Source organism: Aaosphaeria arxii (genome assembly GCF_010015735.1).
Source record: "Aaosphaeria arxii CBS 175.79 unplaced genomic scaffold BU24scaffold_12, whole genome shotgun sequence".
Classification (NCBI taxonomy): Eukaryota; Fungi; Ascomycota; class Dothideomycetes; order Pleosporales; genus Aaosphaeria; species Aaosphaeria arxii.
Genome location: NW_022983485.1, coordinates 490,667 through 505,909, shown reverse-complemented (window position 1 = coordinate 505,909; position 15,243 = coordinate 490,667). Strand labels below are relative to the sequence as shown.

The window sequence follows — 15,243 nt, the reverse complement described above, 5'->3', positions numbered from 1 at the left end:
TATGGTGGGCCATGTGTATTGCTAGTCTACACTCTACAGCTGCGACAGCTCGATGACGCGAACGACTACCTACCTGACTAGAGCATTACCATGTGTCAGATTGTCTACCCCTCAATTCGGTCTGATGCACGAGTCTGATACGTTGACATAAGCTGAGCGTGTTGTAAAAAGCTTGGGGGATTGCGCATGGATGGGGGTGCCCGACTCATTTTACTTGCAAGCTTGTCCCTAGAAACTTAAGACCATTGGCCGTTACGGTTGTTGGGTTGGGGATGTTGGTTATTGTTGTGGTATCTTGTTATAGGTTACATTAACTCAATAGCATCAGAACAATAATGCGATGAATTGATCGCTGATTTTGGATCTTCCGCTGTTTTCATTCTTTGTTTCTGCAAATAATTGTACATCTACTGGAAATCGTATGCATATTAGCATCTTGGGTTGGCCAAGATTATACGATAGAAGGCTGTCTTATTAATTAATTACTTAGTAGTTGCTGAACTTGTTATTGGAGCTCATTATTGCTTTGCGCACTCGTACTCCAATTAATTTGCTGTATGCTGACCATCGCGATTGCTTTGGAGAGCACTGTATTGGTCCGGACTCCCCAATGGATGGTACATTTTGTGTCAATTGATTGTTTATTTATTCAACCATGTAGAAATTCATCGATACATCGTCCAAACGTTGCCGCGGCTCATATGCGGAAGCTCATGTTTCGTTCCAGGTTGGCGAGGATGCAAGGCACCTCTCCTGCAGCTGAAGGGGTTCGGCCTTCGGTCTGTTCGAGAACAGCAAAACCATTATTGCACGGCCAATATACCTCAGAGGCTCCGTTTGGACCACGAATCGCTCAGATTCTCTCTGTGCCGTATTAACCGAATTAAAAACAACAATCGAAATGGTCTGCAATGTTGTACGTCACCGTCGAAAGATGCCATGAAGTTGTGGGTTTGCTTCTGCAACACCAGTGGGTCGGCTTTTAGGTCATGATGAGAGTGGTTATGCACGATAATGGGATTTCAGATAGGTAGGTCAATAATCAATTAACGACTGCCCTAGGCAATCCCGGAAGCGACCTGCCCGCGAAGATCATCAAGGATTAGGCGTGCTGAGCCTCAGTGCTACGGGCGGACTGTCGCAGCCATAAGACGGGCCTCGATTGAAACCATGCACATACGGGAGTCCGATGCCGTCATGGGTCGGGTCCCACCGTCTACCTATCACGTCGCTGCAAACAACAGGATTTCCTCGAGGAGGAGGTGACGAGAAAAACAAAATGATTTTACTCGTGGTATTGCCAACCCTTGCCGTCGTTCTGAAACTCGGCTCGTTCCCTAGCGAGCGTTCCCCAAAAATCTCTTGAGTCTTTATGAACTGATTTCTGCCCCTGGTGGTGGGGATTCTGCTACACTGTCTCTAACGAAAGACGTTAGGCCAAGAGTTTCAATTGGCCGAATGTGCACAACACACTTCCTCTTTCGTCCATCCGACCATTAACGTCCATCCCTGATTGGCCCATGGACCTTTCAGCAAACCCTATCTTCACCTACTTTTGCTATTCCTTCTTTCTGAGGGACCTGTCTACAGCTGCTACCTGAGGTGGCAGACGTCTACGCTTGATCCATGTGGGGGTAACCACTTCTTGTCAACGTCTCCTTGAAGCCTGATCTGCAGGGGACTTACTCGCCGTAGACCAGGCTTACGATGGTATTCGGGATTGGGCAAAACAGTCCTCCAAAGACTGTGTGCCGTCTTCCAGAACGTCAAGTGGTCAAAGCTACAGGGACGGTATATATCTCTAATATGCTCTCCTCCTCTGCTCATCTTTTCCTCTAACAAGCAACCTTTTAATCTTGTCCACTTCTGCTCAGTGCCGTGCACGAACCTTTCTTTATCTTTTTGTTTCTTCTTACTTACTTTCTTGCCTTGAGCTGTGCTCGATTACTTTCATTTGATCATCGATCAATCTTCTGCCGTTCGCCCCAATTCCCTCGAATTTCAATCGAACCTCCCGACTTACAAGGAAAAGAACCAACAACCATAATGAGGGCCTCCTATTCTCTGATCACACTCTTGACCGCGGCTCTCGTGGCTGCCGGACCCGTGCCCATCAATGGCAACGCTCCCTCCCGCCGTGGACTGTCTAATGATATACTTAATGTACGATTGGAGGGACGGACTGAGAAGGCACCAGAGGCTGCAGTCGTAGCGGAACCGGAACCCACATATCTAGTCGCTGGGGGAGCACCACTCGTTGAGGAAAACAAGGCCGAGAACTCGACGACTATCGCTGTCCCTGAACAAACCGCACCTCCTGAGGCCGCTGCTCCTCCACCAGCTCATCCAGTGGCAGCAGCTCCTCCACCTCCTCCAGAGCACAAAGTGGAACAGGCGGCTCCTCCGCCTCCCCCGGAGCACAAGGTAGAAGAGGCTGCTCCTCCTCCTGAGCATAAGGTCGAACAGGCTGCTCCCCCGCCTCCTGAGCATAAGGTCGAACAGGCTGCTCCCCCACCTCCCCCAGAGCACAAAGTGGAAGAGGCCGCACCTCCACCTCCTGAGCATACAGTGGTAGCAGAAGCACCTCCACCTGCTCCGAAGCATGAAGTGGAGCAGGCTGCTCCTCCCCCACCACCTCCTGAGCATACGATGGTAGCAGAGGCTGCTCCTCCACCGCCCCCTCCAGCAGCAAAGCACGAACCGGAACAGGCTGCTCCTCCACCACCGCCTCCTGAGCACACTGTCGTAGCAGAGGCTCCTCCACCACCCCCGAAGCACGAGGTCCCAGCAGCAGCTCCTCCACCTCCACCCGTCCACCCAGTTGCAGAGGCTCCCCCACCACCTGAGCACACTGTCGTCGCTGAGGCCCCTCCACCACCGCCGGAGCACACCACGCCTCCTGCAGCAGAGGTCACTCCTCCCCCTGCAGCCGCCGCTCCCCCGCCACCACCACCTCCTCCTCCCGCAGCGGGTCCTACCCCTGAGGAAATGGCCAGTAAGTTTCTCTCCATACACAGCATCCTAGCGAAGTACAAAGTCTAACAGAGTGACTCCAGAATGGGATGCCGAGAAGAAAGCAGCTGCTGAGCACAAGGCCGCCGCCGACAAGGCCGGTAAGTTCCCCTTAATTACCCTCCCACATTCAAGTACCCCGAAACTAACATACCCCAGCCGCCGAGCACAAAGCAGCCGCCGAAGCCATGGAAGCCATGCACGTAGCCAACGCGGAAGCCGAAGCAAAGGCCTCTCAGGAAGCAGCCGCAAAGATGGAGGCCGAGCACGTCGCTAAAGCCCAAGCCGCGGACCTCGAGCACCAGAAGAAGGCAAAGGAGATGGAAGCCATGCACGTGGCTGAGGAGGAGAAGAAGAACGCCGAGCACCTCAAGGCGGCACAGGAGATGGAGGCCATGCACGTCGCGCAGGAGCAGGCGAAGAACGAGGAGGCGAAGAAGGCGGCCGATGCGAAGGAGCTTGAGCACCAGCAACAGCAGCAGCAGGGTATTGTTCCCCCCGAGGGCGCCGCTGCCACGGGTACGGCTGTTGCTGAGGCTGCCCCTCCCGCCGTCACGATTCTTGCGGAGGAGAACCCTGCTGCCCCCGAGCCTACCGCTGCTCCCGTTGCTGAGCGTCGCATGCGCAGGTATGTCGCTTAGATGGGGTTGACATGGTAGGCGGTGGAGGAGAGGTATTGTTTGGATAGCGGTGGGTGCTGATTGTGAGTGAGTGTGGAAACATTTGTATCATGACATTACATCTAGACGTTTCGATTGTTGTTCCTTTGTTCGTCCAAGGGTCATATTTTATATAAGGGAATAAAAGAAAGGGGTATGAAGAAGTTAGCATTTTTAATCACGGCCATCCTAGATGAGACCAACTCTTCTCAGCCTCTAATTAACGGATCACGATTTTCTTTTTCATCACTTCACATTCTGATGTGCGATTCAAATACGGAAACATGTGTGACACTAAAGATCTATCGGCTACAGGCTACATTGACAATTTTTATCTGCAACCAAGCAGATTCTAGTACCTTATCTGATCCTCCGATGGATGCTTGGGACCCCAGACCGGGAGTTTGAAATTTGTCCAACTCCCAACGGACGTCGCGCGCGAGCGTGGATGCGTCGTCTTGGTGACGATGAGTGGATTGATGCCGTCCAAGACTTCGAAACGAGCGTTAGAGAAGATGACTCCTCCTCGGACTAGACTACCTGCAGACTCCCACACTTCTAGGATCTTTTGGATATCCTTTTCCAGCAACAAGTCAGCCTCTGTTTTCTCTGGGGGGCCTCCGGGATATTCGACGTACCCTTCTTCTCGCTTGCCGAGATCCCTGCTGTGAATCTTGCTGGGAGCCTTGCTGGGCTTCTTACTGAGATCCTCTTTCTCTGGTGCCGCAGATCTCGAGAAAAATTCCCCCAAAAATAGTTGGAAATCGTGCCAATTTCTCGGGCTGAGTTTGTCGCCCCTCTTCGTGTAAACATTATAATCCTCCACGAAATCACTCGTGAAATTGACGATTGTATCCCATACGTCCATGATACCTGTTTTATCGTCTCGACGGGCGAGAGATCTCTTCCCTAGGATACTCCAAGGTATCATGAGCCAATCTAAAGTATCGTCCAAACCCTGCAGGAATTGATTGTCACCCGCTTCCCGTTCTACGAGGTTTTCCCGGGCGACGAGGGATACCATCCCTTCATCTACGTCGGGATCTACCAAGTGATATTTTTGGTGCCACGGAGGCTCCTCATCGCCCAAGAAGGCAAAACCCATGCCTTGGAGCCATTGCTTGGCGGCGTATTTGATCAGATCGTAACCGTGCATGCGCTTTTCGAGTTGCTTTTCGACGGGCTTTTCGGATGGATTTTCGACTGGCTTTTCGGCTGGCTTTTCAACATCCCTTCTCTGAAGTGACTCGTCTAGTGGCCAAGTGGGCAATGGGTACGTATGTTCAGGATCCTCAATCCCCCCGAGCTCGGGGATGCGAGACCTCTTTCTTCCTGGGTCTGGCACCACACTGAAGGACGGGGGGTACACGGCTAAGTCGAACGAACTACTATCAGTGTCAGTATCGGTTTGAACCCATTGGTGCTTTAAGAGAGATCGCTGGGAGGCAGATGTCCTGGAGGCGGACCTCCTGGAGGCAGATCTTTCGGAGACAGATCTCTTTCCTGAGTCTGTCAAGATAATGATTTCCGGCTCGGGCTCTTTCTCGTCGGAACTACTGGAAGTGCTAGTCTCCCGCTTGAAGAAAGATCTCTTTGTTGGTGGTAAATTTTCCAATGCCATCCAGTCACTGGTTGTCGAGAAGGTTTCCTCATCCCCCAAATCGAGACTGTCATCACTCCGGACCCCAGATCTCTTTACTGGTGCTTCCATTGCGATGTAGAAATCGGGAGCCGCGATGATATCCTCATCCGTACTACTCAAACTATCATCAGGCCCGAGGATAGATGGCCAATATGGTTCCGGTACGGCTCTCTTTATAAGTGGTTCTTCCAGTACGGGTTCCAATACCACTGCGAGATCAGGGTTCGGGACGGTTTCGTCATCTGAACTGCTAATACTATCAACACTATCACGGCGGGCGATAGACCTCTTTGTGATTTCTGGCGCTTCCAATCTGATGTACCAGCTGGGTTCCAACCGGTCGATGACTCTCTCCTCGTCCGAACTACTTTCTTCATGACGCGGGGCGAGATATGCACTTGGTGGTTCGTCAATCACGATCTGGAAGGGAAATTCAGAGAGAGGGATCTCGTCCTCCGAACTACTATGGGAATTATCATCCTCATTACGGGGGACGACAGATCGCTTTCCCGGGTCTTCCGCTAGATATGCGTTTGGGAGGTAGCTGGCTTCAGGGTTGTCTGGATCGGTGGGATCCAAACCGATGTCCCTGAGAAGCTTCTCAAAAGAGTCCCGCAGAACGTCCCCGAAATGTTCGCGTTTAGATTTGCCGTGTGTAGGTGCCTTGGTGCTCGTTGGAGTTGTAGCGTTGGCACCAAGATGTTTCAATGCGTTCAGAACCTGCTTCCAGCCCGAAGTGTCTTGAGACTCAATGTCATCGACAGACGCCGGTATGATGATTTCGTACTCCACATCTCCAAGGTAGATGCGCTTGGCGGAGTACTGGATCAGGTCGAGGAACTTGTTCTGCTTGATCTTGATCTTCTTAACTGTGGTGTCGTTGGAGCCAGCCAGTTTGTCGATGAACTCTCCGCTCTTGAAGAGAACTGGCGTGATGACAGTCTCGTTGGCGAGCTTAACATAGTAAACATCATCGCCCTCGACGCGATAGTAGTTGATGCTTCCGTTGTTGAACTTCTCCAAAACGGGCTCTGGGATACCTTCACTCGCATTACGGTACTCTGGGACGTGTCCAGAGCAAGGGTTGGTGCAAAGGAGGTAGTCCTTTTCGTCACCATGCGGAAGGATGCGGAAGAAGGTTTTGGCATCAATCTCTCCGCAAGCAGTTGGGGTGGGGGTAGGGGTGGCGATCTTGCTGGTTGCGCTCGCTACGGACTTTGTCGAAGGTTTTGTAATCGACAAGAAGCCTGATGGGGCCGCTCTCTTCTGGTAGTGAATTGGCTTGTGCTTTCCCGTGGCATCCTCGACCCAAGCACCCCAAAAGTTTTCATCATATTCTGGAGTCGGCTTGGCTGTTGGGGCGACTGCTGCGGTGGATTTAGCTTCCGGCTCAGTAAACATAAACGCTTTCTCATTTGACTTACTCGACGAGATTTCATCTACGTATTCCGTGACGACTGTTGTGCTATACGTTGTGCTATACACCGTGTCGTATTCGACTGGTGGTGTAGTAGTCGGCGCAACTTCTTTCGTCTTACTTGTCTTGCTTGATGAAGTTTCAGCTCCATATCCTGGGTAGTATTCTGCGGCAGGAGTGGTAGATGTCGGTCCCGCCTCGCTTGACGTACACGACGTGCTTGACTGGCTCGCCTTGCTCGAAGAAGTCTCTGCTTCATACTCCGGGTAATGGTGTTCGAACGCAGGCGTGGTAGAGGCCGGCGCAGTATACGTCGTGCTTGACTCGCTCCATGAAGTTTCGGCCTCATATTCTGGGTAATACTCGACCGCAGGGGTAGTAGGGGTGGGTACAACTTCCGTCGTCTTACTCCAAGATGGAGCACTGGAAGATGGCTTGGGGAGCTCGGAGGCATGATTATACCCCTCACCGTAAGACTCCCACGATTCCTCCTCAGCTGCGTACTCGACTTCCTCGAAATCACCCTCTTCAGGACCATACCCGTACTCAGCAGGCCCTGGAGTGGCTTCCGGGACGTCCTCTGACCATGTGGACGAAGATACTGTCTTGTACAAAGAGTGGATCAAGCTTTCAAACTCATTGGACTCTTCTACCTCAGGGGCCGGTGTGACATGGGGGGCCTTTGTAGGGGCACCATGATGAGAGCTTTGTCCAACCGTCTTAGAGGGAGCATAACTAGATTCCTCAGAATACTCCCAGGGAGTAGGCAAATGCTCTGACTTGGTAGATGTCGACGACCACGGGATCAGGGTTCCTGGAATATGCTTTGACGATGTTGCCTTTGCGTGGGAGGAACTGGAAGCAGATGGCTTATGCGGGATCGAAGCAGCAGGCTTTGACGAGACGGAGAACGACTCGCAATAACCGTACTGAGAATTGCACCCTGCACCGCAATGATCAATGGATTTTCCACACCATCCGGCTTGGGAGCAACATGAACCAGCAGCGAATCCAATGCAGCTGTATCCCTTGTAACCACCGCAAGAGCCATCAGGGCTCGTCTTGATCTTCTCTCCTTGTTCATGGACGGCCGAGTCCTCTGGATTAGAGGCCCAATCGTTCACTTTGTGGGAACTCGGCAGAGCTGGTGGATGCGTTGCGGTGGGCTTTCCCTGGTACTCGCCATCTTCACCGAGGGAGTTGCGTCGCTCGTCTGGGACTTCGCCGTCCCCCTTGCGTATATAGTATGCCCAGTAATCAGACAGCATTGGGTCGTCACGTTCTGCAAGAGAGCGACGGTCTGCTTCTTCGGTTGCATTCTTAGGGGGAGGATTCACCGCGATGCTCAACCTCTGACGGGTCTCTTCGACGGCATCATCATACATGGGAACCGGCTCCGTGCCCTCTGGTCCCGCGAAGAGGATTTTTCTGTCGCCAATATCCTGCGGGAGAATGTAATATTCTTGGCCCGGCTTGACGGGGATCGTCACGGTGTCATCATCAAATGTGACTTCGGCGTCTTCATCCCATTTCAGCGAGTTGTGGTTAAACACTGGCTTTATAACGGGCACGAGGGGCCCTGTCTCCGTAGGGATGGCGGTTGGTCCTTGTTCTACAGTCCAGTAGCCCTCGGCACGCGATGGGGTCGAAGTTGCATCTTGCCATAACAGATCTTCGGTTGGGGTTGCTGTTTGTATGTATCGTGTGATTACCACTGTTGCGCCGGTGTCATCGGGATCGATGGCTGTGAGAGGATCATGCAAAAACACAGTGTGACGTGGGGGCGCTGAGTCCAACGTTGCTTCTGCTGCTGTCACTGCTTCTTCTGCTGTCACTGCTTCTTCTGCTGTCACTGCTGTCACTGCTGACGGCCTGACTGTTATTGTCCTTGTCACTGGCGGGCCGAACTCTGGTTCTGTCACCGGTGAGGCTGCCACTGCTTCTGCGATGGGAGTGAGTGTCGCTGGCGCCACAGTACCGTCCGCACCGGTAATTGAGATGATCTCAACTTTAGCCGATTCAGAAGCGGAGGCATTGCGTAGTCCAAAGAAGCCTGGCCTGGCGACTATATGTCCCGGGAGTGTCACTCCTGATGGCAACTCGGTCGCAGTTTGGGGATGGATGACCACAGTCGAGTCGGAAAACTGCACCTCAATGATCGGGCCGCCGCCGCTTGAAGAAGTCGTCGTTGCAATTTCAACTTCATCCTCAGCAATGGCTGTGAGCGTTGGTGTTGGTGTTGATATTAGTGTTGAAGATGGAGTTGGAGTTGTTGTTGAAGTTGGAATTGGGGTTTGATCAGCTGTGGTGTGAATGGTGACCGTGACAGTAGGGATTTCAATGTTAACAATGGCCTGTGGGACGATTAGGGTGGAATTTGTGCCATTGACCACGTTGAACGCCACAGCAGTAGACTCGGCCACTACTGGAAGAGTGGTTGTGTTGGTGAAGAAGGCGAAGGGCACGCTCGTATTAAGAGCGGGTGCCGTAGTTACATTAGGTGCAGCAGATACAAGAGGTGCAGCGGATACCGCAGGAGCAGCAGATGCCACTGGGACCCTTACTGCACCCCAGATTGACGCAAGCGGCTGAGGATCCAAGACCTCAGACTTGAGATAGCAAGGAGCAGGAGCAGGATCTTCGCCACGGAAAGCGACGGCCTGACAAGTTGGCGTCTCGTCGCAGAGCTCAATGCAGGCATTGAAGTTGTCCGCATAGCGAGGGGCGCCGATGTCGCCACCGAAGTAGTCGATGCCGCATCTGATGAGATACTGTTTCTCCCCGGCGGTGGTGTTTGTCACAGTCGAATCGAGCTGTGGACAGACTCCATCGACAGCAGCGCTGGAGACGGTGGGATTCGGAGCGCCAATTGACTCAGAAGTAGAGGTCACCGCTCGATAGTTGATTGCAACTACGTTCAGTCAGTGTGAGTCTTCACTATGCTTTATGATGGGATGAATGGCCCATGGTAAGAGCCTCAAGGAAAATATCACATTGATATTGGAAAGAGGATAGAACTTACAGCCGTTGGCCACGCCAGTGCTAACGAGCACGACGGACAAGGCTTTGATGCTCTTAGTAGGCATCTTGACCTGTATTCAAGATGCTTGTCAAAGCAAAGCACCTTGTAAAGGGGAAGGGGTGGCCTCAGATATGAGGTTTTCGTTCTGCTTGTGGGAAGATTGTGGTGATTTTCTGAGGGGTTTCAGCAGATTGGGAGGGATCAGGAAGAATTACCAGGGAGGAGTCCACCTTTATTCAGTTGGAATCAAAAATTTTGATGTGAAATCGAGAGATTGAGGGGCCCTGTCGGCTGTTCGGTTTCCGGGGGACCATTTGTTGAGTGACATTACGCGGCTGTCCCATGACCGAATGCATATATTAGAAGTTAGGTCCTTGGGTAGGATCGTGAGTTTTTTTGGTAGATTACTCAATGGAACAGACCAAAGTGGAAGATGTCTCATTGAGTTAGAGGCATGTTCGGTATTACCCCAACGAAAAGACCAAAGTAGAAGAGATTATGTTGAATTGCAAGCATCCTTGGTACGTAACTCCATCGAAAAAACCAAAGTGGGAAATGTTGCAAAATTTGTATTGAAGTGTAGGCATATTTGGTGCAATAGTCGACTGAAACAACCAAAATGAAAGAAATCGTATTGAACCGTAAGCATCCTCGGTACATGTCCCTAACGAAAAGACCAAAATGGGAAATGTTGCAAATATTCTATTGAATAGTAGGCATATTGGGTGCAATACTCGACTGAAAAGACCAAAATGGAAGAAATTTTATTGACCTATAAGCATTTTCGGTACATAACTCCATCGAAACGACCAAACTAGAAGCAATACATTGGATGTCCAGTGGTACCTGATCACTTGAGCAGCAAAGTCTCTTTGAATCCCTTCCGACCTCACCAAGGAGAGTGGTAGGAATCTCAAATGAGATATGACAACCACTGTACACTTACATTGAATCACCCCAACGATAAAAATTGTACAGATCGTCAGTGCAACATTTCGAAAGGATGGGGGGAGCTTTTTGTATACAAAAGTCGAGTCGATGTCGCAAAGACAGACTCCTCATTCACTTCGGTTCCCTATCAAAAAATTTCATCAGATATCATCATCGTCGTCTATCATCACTCACACAAAGTTACCGACTTTCAATCAGCCAAGTCTTGACAATGTCATCCTCCCACCACTCGAAACGGAGTTCTCAGGGCGGCAGTAGCCAAGGCAATGGTAGCGGCAGTCACCACAGTGGCAGTCGTCACAGTGGCAGTCGTCACAGTGGCAGTCACCACAGCGAGGGCAGCAAAGCCAATGGCAGTGGCAGCCACCACAGCGAAAGCCGGAAAGGCAATGGCAGCAGCAGCCAACAAATGGCTCTCCAGCCATTTGGCGGTTAGTTCGATCCCCATTCCCAGCTACACTTCTTCTGCTTCGACCAACTTACCCACATCCATCTCTCCCACCTTCCCCTCTCTCCTATTGCAAACATCGACTAACCCCTCAATCCCCATAGATTGGACCAACAGGCAGAGAGAGACAACCTCCACAGCCTACACCCTCCCACGGATCGGGAAATACCATGGGAAGCGCGCGATGGATTACGAGACGTGGATAAGGCAGCAGAAGATAGAAGAGGAGATACGCAAGAAGGAGGAAGGATGTTGCAGCTGCAACGTCATGTGAGCGGGATCGAGCGAGCGAGTTGAGTTGAGTCCGGGAGGTCGAGTCGTTGAGTGGGTGGTGGTTGTATCGATTCCTTCCCCTTCTCAGGTCATTTTTTTCCCGCTCTTTTCCTTGCTCCTTTGGGGGTCGTTGGGAGGTTTCTGTCCTTTCCAATAGACACGGGTCCGTGGTTGGGTGCGTTGTTGGGGGGGGGGAAGTTTTCCAACTATTGTGTCTCTCCTTTTTGTGTTTTTTTTGGGAAACGATGCGGATGCGGGCATTTTATCCTCGGGCTGGATCGATACCGTTCGGATCCCCTCGTTTCCATGCATTGGCATTCACTGTCCTTACCACTAACCCGGGGGGTGGAATCTCGGACATCGGTGGCAGCAAGCCACCTGTATACGGCATGTACTCATCATACATGGCATAAAAATGAAAAATTGATTAAGACGAGAGTGTGTTCAATCATCACTACGTCCTTTTCAAGCAATAACTTCCCCTTTTGGTGTGAAATTTGTGACGAACGAAAGTGATGACACTGACATCTATCTGCGCAAGTCTTAGTATAATGAAGACACATTATATCTGATATTTTTGATACCATCCCTCCTCCTCCACAACTAACAAAACTAATACACGACACGTTGATGTTCTCATCTTTCTGAAGCACACAGAGTAGCCCAACCCAGCCTCAAGGACCCCGATTTCAAAGGCCACAAAATCTCCACTTCCCTTCTCCTTCTAGGAGAGAATTATAGTATGACCATTTGACCGAATTTGAACAGACCCCTTGGAAAAAGTGTTACTCCAACAAGACATAGCGACACAGGCGTCAAACAACTGAAGCCATACTTCAATTATTAATCTAGACACCAAGGCAGATCTCACACAACTAACCCAACGAACACCACCACACATAGGTACCTACGTAGTAATGCAATGTCCTCCTCATACAGCCCTCTCCCCCGTCGTCCCTCTTCCCAGGCGAGAAGAGGCAGAGAACAATGACTGGCGGAACGAAACCTCTCACGACTTCTTCGAAAGAAATATTATCTCCATGACCTTAAGAATCCATATCTCTATTTATCAAAGCTATCAGAGTATCCAAACCATCAACACCCTACCTACCCTTGAGACACATGGGACGAAGTACACTCCCCTGCACAGTACACCTTCCACCCTTTCCATAAGAACGCTCAACATCATCTCATACAATCCATCAAACCAACAAATCACCAAACACCCACCCTCACATCTACCCTCCACTCCACTCACCTCTCCTCCCCATTGAAAGCTCCCCCCCGTCCAGAGAGATGTAATCAGTTCACTGTCATCGTCGTCGTCATTCCAAATCGGTACCTGGTCAAGTTGGCTTACGTACCCACCCATACCACACAAGGTACAAGGTACATGGATCAGAAGAGGACCCGACGACCCCCGACGGGCCTCCGAGGGAGCGCCGAACATCGGCGGGGCGGGCGTCATTTTGCTTTAATTAGTAATGTTGCACATACATACGTATGTACTTGTAACTACGGAGTACGTTACCGAGGGAATTGGAATTGCGAATTACTACGGTATTGCTATCGATCGCCGTGTGATGGGTTTGGGTAGTGGGTTATTGATTGATTTGTTGATGTTGGAGGGGGTTCATGTATTGACGGTTGAAGATATCGTAGATGGGCCGATAAGTAGATAGGGAATAAATGGGCGTAATCAAATCCATGGCAAGCACCTTCAAATCATGATTATTGGAGAAAGGACAGTGTTGTGTATCATTCATTTATTTCTGGAGAAGAAGTGTATCCTAGTGAGGTAAGGCAAGGTAACCAAGTCCTTTCCAATTATCTCTCATAAGAGCCTTCCTTCGAAACATCTCTTCTCTCTCTCGTGGGTGTATCCATAATTCATGCATTGTATGTATGTTTCTTCCCAAGAACCTAGTCGGAATAACAAGCTCTCGGGTCGTGTAGGCAAGAGGCCTTCCTTTCGTACAAAAAAAAAACCGCTTCTTGTCTGGATATCTAATGTTTTTGTCTACTCGGCCTGCTCAAGACCGGACTTGATGGCGGCCTCGAGGGCCTTGGGGTTTGCGCCGACGACCTCGCCGACCTTGTCACCGTTCTTGAAGAGGAGGAAGGTGGGCATGGCGCGGATGCCGAGTTCTTGTGCAACATCTGGGACCTCGTCGACGTCGAGCTTGTAGAATCGGGCCTCGGGGTAGGCCTTGGAGTACCTTTGGTAATTGTTAGAATGTCATTGTTTTTTTTGTGGGATTTGGAACGGGCGCGCGGGCGCTGCCGGGGGAAGAAAGATTTTACGCACTTTAAGACTTGAGGAGCAATGACCTTGCAAGGTCCGCACCATGTAGCGAAGCAGTCGAGGACGATGAGAGTGTCCTTAGCCTCGAGAGCAGAGTCCCATTCGGCCTTGCTGTATGTTGCATTACGTTAGCTACCGATTCAATTCGTGGGCGGCAATGATGTGGGAATGGATGGGGCATCACGTAGTCGGAAATGAAATATTGGCGGGAGATGCAAGGGACAGGGACTTACGCAGCCAAGTTGTGTACGCCACCTTCGGATGTCATTTTGCTGCTTGTGTAGGAGAAGAAACGGGGAGCCGCGGATAGGATAGGACGGTATTGGAATAGAGTTGCGGTGGAGTTTGAGTAGGTGGGTGCTGTTTTGGGCGAACGGGCGGTGGTAAGCAGAGTTCTTCGGAAGATGGTTGATGTAGCGAACATGATCAAAGGGTAGATGGACGACGGTATATGTACAAGGGGAGCCGAAGGAAACAGGGCAGGAAGAGTACTGCTTAGAGAGAAGGAAGGACAGGGGTGATGATGATGATGATGATGAAAGAAAAAACGGATTATAAAGAATAGCGGCGATAGAATGAGCTGGACAACGTTCGCCGCTGGATTACAATTCAATGCAAGCGATGTTGAATAATGACGCGCTTATTTTAGTTTTGATGGAGGATGGAGGGATTTGAGTTTGCGGTTGGGGGAGAGTCAGAGAGTCAGAGAGACAGAGGCAGAGACAGTAACTAGGGAGGGAGAGAGACAGCGAAAGAGAGTCGGCAACCGGCTCCGAAGTCCCCTTGCGCAAAAAACCCATAACCGTGGAGGGGCATGGGCAGCGATGCATGGGAAACGAACGGCGCATTTACAACGCTGGTGGATGTATGTGTAGATGTAGATGGAGATGGAGATGGAGATGGAGATGGAGTTTTCAAGAAAGGGAAAAGAGAAGAACTTACAACAGTACTATTGTCCTGTACAGAGGTGATGTTTGTTGTTGATGTGTATGGAGTAGAAAAAGAAAGAGGACGAAGCAATAAATGATGATGAAGGGGAGGGGCAGAGTCAGTCAATTCATGACAAATGCAGATATGATGCAAGACACACCACGCTTACCCGATTCGGCAACCAACCTGCTGGTGGGGCAATCTCTCTCTCTACTCTCTTCATCAACCTTCTATCTAATCATAGATAACCATTATATCTTGGCCTCAATTATGATAACAACTCCATACTTCATCTTGAAAAGACATCATGATTCTCTTATTCGATGCTTGTCGTCTCTATAGGTATATATGTACATACACACCTACTCACCCATCATCCAATTCATCCTCTACCGATAATGTCCGGCTCCTCCCTCCACCATTTGTCTACTCGCCCCCACCATCATGCTCCTCTCGGAAGGGGAATTTATCTATTTAGATAGATGGGAGATACGATGCACCCCATGTATCCTCCACCACATTCCCATGTGCAACACATTCTCAGAGTACATACACTGGCAATAGCAAGAGTTTGTTGGCAATGT

General features: G+C 50.5%; 4 protein-coding genes across 4 annotated transcripts; 1 reads left to right on the top strand and 3 right to left on the bottom strand.

The window, feature by feature from the left end:
- Nucleotides 1-3,948: 3,948 nt before the first annotated feature.
- On the bottom strand, nucleotides 3,949-9,931 carry BU24DRAFT_428014 (carbohydrate-binding module family 18 protein). The gene is made up of 4 exons (XM_033529372.1): nucleotides 9,753-9,931; nucleotides 6,738-9,641; nucleotides 4,310-6,680; nucleotides 3,949-4,248 (listed from the first exon to the last, which is right to left on the bottom strand). Exons 1-4 carry the CDS (start codon nucleotides 9,814-9,816, stop codon nucleotides 4,230-4,232), a joined length of 5,358 nt encoding a protein of 1,785 aa, XP_033378312.1. The 5' UTR covers nucleotides 9,817-9,931; the 3' UTR covers nucleotides 3,949-4,229.
- A 759-nt stretch (nucleotides 9,932-10,690) lies between these two features.
- Nucleotides 10,691-11,547, top strand: BU24DRAFT_68668 (uncharacterized protein). The gene has a single exon (XM_033534539.1). The coding sequence runs from the start codon at nucleotides 10,970-10,972 to the stop codon at nucleotides 11,423-11,425; it is 456 nt and encodes a 151-aa protein (XP_033378311.1). The 5' UTR covers nucleotides 10,691-10,969; the 3' UTR covers nucleotides 11,426-11,547.
- Nucleotides 11,548-13,444: 1,897 nt separating this feature from the next.
- BU24DRAFT_436857 (thioredoxin-domain-containing protein) lies at nucleotides 13,445-14,153 on the bottom strand (the record flags this gene model as incomplete). Its single annotated transcript, XM_033530180.1, has 3 exons — nucleotides 13,445-13,643; nucleotides 13,733-13,840; nucleotides 13,963-14,153. 3 exons carry the CDS (start codon nucleotides 14,151-14,153, stop codon nucleotides 13,445-13,447), a joined length of 498 nt encoding a protein of 165 aa, XP_033378310.1.
- A 42-nt stretch (nucleotides 14,154-14,195) lies between these two features.
- BU24DRAFT_68611 (uncharacterized protein) lies at nucleotides 14,196-14,681 on the bottom strand. The gene has a single exon (XM_033534538.1). The coding sequence runs from the start codon at nucleotides 14,575-14,577 to the stop codon at nucleotides 14,332-14,334; it is 246 nt and encodes an 81-aa protein (XP_033378309.1). The 5' UTR covers nucleotides 14,578-14,681; the 3' UTR covers nucleotides 14,196-14,331.
- Between the last annotated feature and the right edge of the window lie 562 nt (nucleotides 14,682-15,243).

Excerpts from the sequence above, each read along its gene's own strand:
- BU24DRAFT_68668 (XM_033534539.1), top strand. The coding sequence starts at position 10,970 with ATGGTAGCGGCAGTCACCACAGTGGCAGTCGTCACAGTGGCAGTCGTC.
- BU24DRAFT_428014 (XM_033529372.1), bottom strand. The coding sequence starts at position 9,816 with ATGCCTACTAAGAGCATCAAAGCCTTGTCCGTCGTGCTCGTTAGCACT. Across the intron at positions 9,642-9,752 it reads CACTGGCGTGGCCAACGGCT|TTGCAATCAACTATCGAGCG; the intron begins GTAAGTTCTATC and ends GACTGAACGTAG. Across the intron at positions 6,681-6,737 it reads CGTAGATGAAATCTCGTCGA|CAGTCGCCCCAACAGCCAAG; the intron begins GTAAGTCAAATG and ends AATCCACCGCAG.
- BU24DRAFT_68611 (XM_033534538.1), bottom strand. The coding sequence starts at position 14,577 with ATGCGCCGTTCGTTTCCCATGCATCGCTGCCCATGCCCCTCCACGGTT.